The sequence below is a fragment of the Galeopterus variegatus genome, unplaced genomic scaffold (genome assembly GCF_000696425.1).
Source record: "Galeopterus variegatus unplaced genomic scaffold, G_variegatus-3.0.2 Scaffold300, whole genome shotgun sequence".
Taxonomy (NCBI): Eukaryota; Metazoa; Chordata; class Mammalia; order Dermoptera; family Cynocephalidae; genus Galeopterus; species Galeopterus variegatus.
The window spans coordinates 210,836-218,113 of NW_007726411.1; the positions used below are offsets into that span (position 1 = coordinate 210,836).

The window sequence follows — 7,278 nt, forward strand, 5'->3', positions numbered from 1 at the left end:
GGGGGGGGGGGGGGGGGGGGGGGGGGGGGGGGGGGGGGGGGGGGGGGGGGGGGGGGGGGGGGGGGGGGGGGGGGGGGGGGGGGGGGGGGGGGGGGGGAGAATATGAGTAAAAATGCATAATATATTTATTGTAAAATTTTACTGGTATAAAGAATGTGTAGTACATAATATACAAATGATAATATGCCCCTCTCTTCATTGTAAATTTCATGTAGCCAACTGAATCTCACAGAATGCTTCCATTGATTTTTGCCAAACTCTTGTATCATGGCCAAACCTATGACTGCAACTGACAAAAGAGTATAGTCCCAAATAAATGTTGGTTGAAATTTTCATTTAAGTTAAGACAAAAGTGAAATAATTAAGATCTACAAGGGTATTATCTTTTAATTCTGTTTTTCCACGAATTTTTTGAAGTACCCTTGCATATCATATATGCATAAATTGGTGGTCAATTCACAAGCAACTTTTTTTGCTGAACTGGACTTTTTGTGTGTGTGTGCATATAACGGCTAACATCAAAATGTTAGATGTTAATTATTAATATTTTCTTTACTTTCTGAAGTTTAGAGAGAGAGCCAACGGAACAATAAATCAAGCCGTGATTTGTAATGTTTACTGAATTGCATGGTGTGAATACTTTCACCATCGCTGATTTCAATCTAACAATGTAACATTAGTGAACTCAGATTTAGGAAGAAATGCACAGTGATATTTCTATCATGGAGATAAAGACACGAACAGCCTCTAGAGCATGGATAATAGTAAAATAAACAGGAAATGATGAGCTTCAGTTTTCCATATCTTTGCTTTTTGTATAATATAAAGTCTATATAATTTTTAATAATGGCTGTGCTTAACAATTGCCTTGCAAAATTCTTGAAAATTTAACAATTGGCTCTCACTGTTGACTCCATTATGCCACTGTCCCCCACCCTTTCTTAAAATACTTCCTTGTTTTTTTGATGCTGTGCTCAGTGTTAGGAGAAATTCACATGTATGAAGCAATCTGGAATCTCAACGTTCAAACACTGGCACTAAATATCAAACTTATATCATTAGAATAATTGTAATGAGAAATCAGAAAGATCTTTTAGGCTCCCTGGTTCAACCAGGAATTTCTCCCTAATCTAGCTCATACTAACATTAATTTTTGAAATATACTCTTTCATTCTTGTTGCTACTCACTAATAAACTGCTTTAGAAAAATAATAACAAAAGTTTGAAATCAATTTTCTATAAACTGTTAAATACATCCTGTATGCAAGTACACTGCACTAAAGTGGCCTTAAACAAAGTGGCAACTGGTTCCCAAATAACAAAACTCATTTTAAATTATTATTTTAGAAAAAAACAATAAAAGGTGTGGCTACTTTGGGGTAATAGAGGAGGTATTCCTTTAAACAAGGCAGTAGAAATGTATTAATTTTTAATTCCCCTCAATTTTTTAAGTTACTTTACACTTCAAGTTTATTTTTATAAGAAAATAGGACTCACCATGAATTCTCTATAGAAATTAGGTTTCCAGCTAAGGAGACTGAAATTGGACAGTGTATTTCAAAATTAAATCATTTGTATTTTTCATACTATTTATTCTCCTTCTGTGAAACAGAAGCAATATTAGCCTCCTCAATTAGGGAAAAAGTTTATTTGCTATCCATGACCACTGTTTCTAAGTTATAGAAGACAGAAGTTTGAAACATTTTTCATCATCATACCAAATATAAAGAAACATCATACTTCAATATCAGAAAGCTACTGTTTAAGAGCAGACTCTGGAACCAGACTGCCTGGATTTGATCCCTAATCCTTCACTTAGTGGCTGTGTGACTTTGCCAAGCAACTTAACCACCCTGCGTCTCTGGTTTCCTACCTGAAAAAAGGGAAAGCAATATATCTATTCCATGGCATGTTTTGAGTATGAAATAGGTTACCAAATCTGAATACTTTAAAAAAGTCCCTGGCACACAGTAAGAACTATGTAAGTCTTAGCTGGTATTAAACATTTTCAAAAAGAATTTAGTTAGTTACAACAGGAGGTCTTACTTAATCCGAACTAACTTACAGTCAGTTAATGACTAAAGACCTATGAATGTGGGCCAAAGGAAAACGATCAGCAGGTCTGGAATTCCATATTTAGTGGCAATCACGCTATTAGCATCTAAGTCCTGTGTGTACTTGCTCTATTTCTACAAGGCCCATTTCAGCAGGTATGCTCTGGGAGAGTAGAATCTACCAAACATGTCTCACGAAGCGCTATGTACAAGAGAACGTATAAGAGAATGTTTACAAGTCAAACAGCTGGTAATTCCTGTCCTCTAGGCCATTTAAAAACATCTTTTCTTCTCTCCCTTTATTTACAAAGTGCATGAAAAGTTGAGGAGCAGCTGATGTGAGAGCAGACTTGAGGGAAAGAGCCCTTTAGGCAGCCCTGGCTGAGGCACATAGCTTTCTGACACTGGAAGGGGCATTCCATGAAGACACACTTAGCTTTCCCAACAGTGTCCATCTTTAGAAAGAGGTCAGTGACTGAAGATCTTAGCACAGGTGAAGAAAAAAGGATGCCTTTCTGCTTAATGAAAAAGAAAACTATTATCTACTGAACATTTACTATAGAAGGTACTTGCTGAGTGCATTTACATAGCTCATAATTTCTTCAACAGCCATGTGACCTGGGTGTAGTTATTGCTAAATTCTCTATGAGGAAAACAGAGACTCTGAGAGATACAATAATTTGCCTGGGTTCAAAAAGCTCAAAAGTGGCACCGGGATTCATAACTCACTTCTATCTGATTTGATTCTGCTATTTTTAAAAAACAATCTATTAAACAAGGAATAATATTCTTAAAATATTAGATTAGTTGAGAGCTGAAAAAGTGTATTTGTGCTTTTCATTTTTTCACTCGGTATTTAACTTTTATTTCCTTTTCAAAACACACTGCTTTCCAAATTAACATAAACATTATTATAAGAATAAGACGTGACAGGGTGTTTATTATTGCTGCTTCTTGGGTGGTTGTGGTATGCAGCCTTACGATTAAAACTACAGTTAAGGTATGGCACAGTCCCAGCGTGACACATCTTAACGTGTTTTATTGTTTGAAGGGGGAATTACCAAGGTTTTGCAAAACTTTAAAACTTGTGCAAGACCTTCATAGTGGTTAAAAATATATATACAATTGTTTTAGAATGTGGAAGTACTACCCAACATGCAATGTTCACAAAACTGAACCGTTCAAAATCCCTAGAAACCTGAAACAAGAAGCTTAATGATTTCTCTATTGCAATGATACCAGCAACTTCAGCAACTACAAGCACAGATACTTCAAAGCACTGCATAACTTTAACCATTATTTCTCCTAAGAGTTCTAGGATATTATTTTATCCATTTGCTGGCACCAAAAAATGAAGAAGATTCAAAATTGAGATTAAAACTGTGTTTCTGATAACTAGTGAACCCCAAAGGGAAAAGAAAGGAGAGAGGTAACGGGAGCCTGAGACAGGCACTAACAGAAGAAACCCCTTCCATGTTCAAGGTTATGATGATATAGTTTTGATGGAGAGTCGGCTGGTATTAGAAACTATGTTGCATATGTTATATGTACATTTTTAAGTTCTTAGAAGACAGAACTATATTTGTAAAGCTGTTTTATATAGAACTTAGTACATGTATGAAAATGGAAAATGCTGTGATGATAATACGCTAATAGGGAGCTAGAAAACAGGAGCGGACAGTCTGAGGCTCATGTACCTGTAAGACAAAGACATATTATTTTTCTAAAATCTGTCTTTTTTGAGTATTATATAAAAGGTAGATTAAGAAATATGAACTCTAAAAGGATGCTTTCAAAAAAGGATACAAGAGATAATAACCTCCGTAGCCCTGAAGGAAAGCAGCCCACTGATACTTGAAGAGTATATATTGGCCCCGAGCACTAAGACACTGTTTATACATGCCTAGAAAAGATTTATCTTGGACACCACAAAATCAAATGTGGTTTTAAAATATTATTTTCTTCATTTTTTTTTTCTGTAGGCAAAGATATCAAAGAAGAAAAGCATAAAATGACCTCAGACTGGGGAAAAAAACCACCACCACAGGAAGAAAGCTGTCATGTTCTGTGTTTCAACTTCACAAAACAATTTTTACTGGAGGTGAGGGTCTTTCCCTAATCTAGTGGCGTGGACAGTTGAGGCTCAGACTTGATCAAATACGCTGACTAGCTGCAACAGGAGGTGGTTCACTTCCTCACTTCTGGTTTGCATCTCAAACTGGCTTCTCACTTGCAAGTATGACAGTCACCTGATGGACAGGCTATGAAACCTGCAAGGCGGAGGGAGGAGAATCAGTGGGCACCTCATTGAGTTTACTACCTGAAAAGTTACATCACCCTGACTCACCTCAGTCTCCTCTGTCTTTAGGGAATGGTTTAATTTTACATAAGGCCTTTTTATAAACCACTGCAAGTGATACTTACATTCATCTTACACTGTGACATCATTTCCTCATCAATAATTTAAGCATAAAAAATGGATTAAAGGGACTCTGAAGCAACTTCTCACACATGGAAAAACAGAAACCAACTCAACTCTCCAAAATATTAATTCAGGCCTCTTACCTTGTTCTTTGATCTGACGAATTTGCTTCACAGTTTCTTTTAAGATTGCACATTTGTCAGGTTTGAAGTTAAAGTTGTCTATATCATTAAAATTTGCAAAAATCAGCTCTGCAAGTTCTTCTATATATTTATTTTCCTGTTCACGATTACGTTTCTCAGTGTTCCTTTTGGGACTAAAAGAAGAAACATATTTTCGTCACGTATTTGAGAAAGAGCTATTATGGAAATGATAAACACATTAAACAAGCTCTAATACAAAGACAGCAAATAAAAGTTACCTACGTAAACATAGAAGTACTTTTTGGGGTGGGAGGGAAATTTGTCCTAAAATGTTGCATATTTTTTAAAAAATCACACTTACCCCAGTTTGTAATTATATATTTACTTATGTGATTATTTGTTCGATGTGCTTAATGTCTCCCACTGGACTATAAACTTCACAATGGCAAAGATCAGGACGATTCTGCTCACCACCATGCTTAATACTGTGCTTGAGACAAGCAGGCATCAGATTTATTGTGAAATAAATAAAGGAGTGTTTTTAAAAGGTAAGGGAGTTTACATTTATACACATTTGAAAATTTACCTAAGATTAGTAAAAGAAGAAAGGGAAGTGATCCTCGTTATAACGGGAATAAATCAATTTCAGTGACGTCTGGTAAAACAAAAACGAATGCAAACAAATCTTTATATAAATTTACAGACTTCAGGATGTTAGTAATCAAACCAAATGGCTTTTTTAGATAACGCAAAAAGTCACAATACAGCTAGAAACAAAAGCGAAACTGACCCGGGATATTTGTTAACTGCCCAGGCTGAAATGACATGCAAAATATAAACAAACAGCCCAAGTTCAACTAAAGTTCTAACAAATTAAAATAAGGGAAAAATATCAAAATTGGCAAAATCTTCTCACTTAAATTGGACAAAATAGCAAACTCAAAACTTCCTCGTGATAATAACAGCATACAATTCTTTTCTCAAGTGCAGTAAAGGACCCTCTAAATGACATTCAAAACAATACAATAAGGAAGAAAAATAACTTGTTTATGTAGCAGCTCTCTGTATTTTCATATACAATTATTTTGATATACTAATTTTTTAAATTTGGAAATTCACAATAGACTTCCATATATTCATCTCAAAATATCAGTTTTATTTCCACCAAGTAATAAATTAAGATATAATGCAATTTCTCCATTTTTTAGCAGTTACATGATTTGTCAAAGATCACCCAGTGAGTTACTGGCAGAGCAGGGACCAGAATTTGTTTTTTCTAAGTCTCCTTGTTACCTTTAGCTTCTACTTTAATAATAAGTACAGGGAAAGGGAAGGAGTGGCCAAAAGTCTTGAAGAGTGCAGTCCCGTTCTGAACCCCACTACCTCCCTCTACTACCCTCCACTCACACCTCTACACTGCACAAGACAAGAAATAAATGAAAAATAGGTGTGAAAGGAGAGCTGCCCCCAAGAGTGCCAGGAAGAGGGCTCAGAGCATGGCACCAGCGCAGCACTAGGTGAGAGAACAGCCTCCCCACCCACCTCCCACCTTGAAGCAGTTTCCATTTTATCAAACTGCCTCCCCTGTGGGCTTCCTGGGTATTGAAGGCATTCGGACAGAGAGAAGGTGGTGGTTTGCCAAGAAGTACTGGGGAACTCAGAGGCAACACACAGGAGCCTGGGGCTTGGGGGCTGGGGGTGGAGACTGAATAGGCTTGCTGTTTTTCTTGGCAACTAGGAGGAGAAAAGGGAATATAAAACATTGGCTTTCTGCCCTTTCTCCTTCTCTTCCTTTCTTGATGACTTTTCCTAGCCCTCTTCCCTACTGTTTCCCTGTCTGAGGTTTTCACTGGCTATTACACAGACGTTGTTGTTTTTATTTAACTTTTAAAATCATTTATATGATTTAAAACATCTAAAGAGTAAAAAGTCTCTCTTCTACCTTTGTTCCCTATTTGCTTAGTTCTCATCCCTCAAAATGGAAAATTATCATTAACTGGTTTTTGATTATCCTAAAACAATCTAAATACAGATTATTTTCCTTCTTTTTTGATACAACTGGAAGTGTTCCATAAAATGTTCTAAACCTTGCTTTTTCTCTGTAACAATATTCTAGAGTAAGAGACTTTTTTTCACATTAACACAAAGAGCGTCCTTCTTTATCATAACTGTACTGTGTTCTAGGTTATAGAAATACCATAGCTGTTTAAATGGTTCCTTATAAACATTTAGGCTTTTCCTAATCTTTTACAGATACAAATGATGTAACAAGTAACCTCATATGTATATATTGTTTTGCATATGTTAAAGTAAATCAGAGGAAAATTCCTAGAAACAGAACTGCTAGTTTAAAGAGGATATGCATTTACAGTTTTTTCCCCCCTTTTTTCAAATTGTGGTAAAACATATATAAGAATTTCCACTTTAAGCTTTTTAAAATATACAATTGCATGGAATTAATTATATTCGTGATGCTGTGTAACCAGTACCTCTATCTACTTCCAAAATTTTTTCCTCATTCTAAACATAAACTCCATACCCATTAAGCAATAATTTCTCATTATTCCTGCCCCCCCCCCCCCCCCCCCCCCCTCGGCCCCCCCCATTTCTTTTTCCTTTCAAAAAGCTTTTTTTTTTTTTTTTTTTTTTTTTTTTTTTT

General features: G+C 36.0%; 1 protein-coding gene across 1 annotated transcript in view; it reads right to left on the reverse strand.

Moving 5' to 3' along the window:
* The window catches only part of NCOA2 (nuclear receptor coactivator 2), a 110,061-nt gene that overhangs the window by 100,744 nt on the left and 2,039 nt on the right, over nucleotides 1–7,278 (reverse strand). Inside the window, exon 2 of the mRNA XM_008567161.1 lies at nucleotides 4,620–4,792. Within this exon, the coding sequence (XP_008565383.1) occupies nucleotides 4,620–4,792 (173 nt within the window). The remainder of the gene's footprint in view (nucleotides 1–4,619; nucleotides 4,793–7,278) is intronic.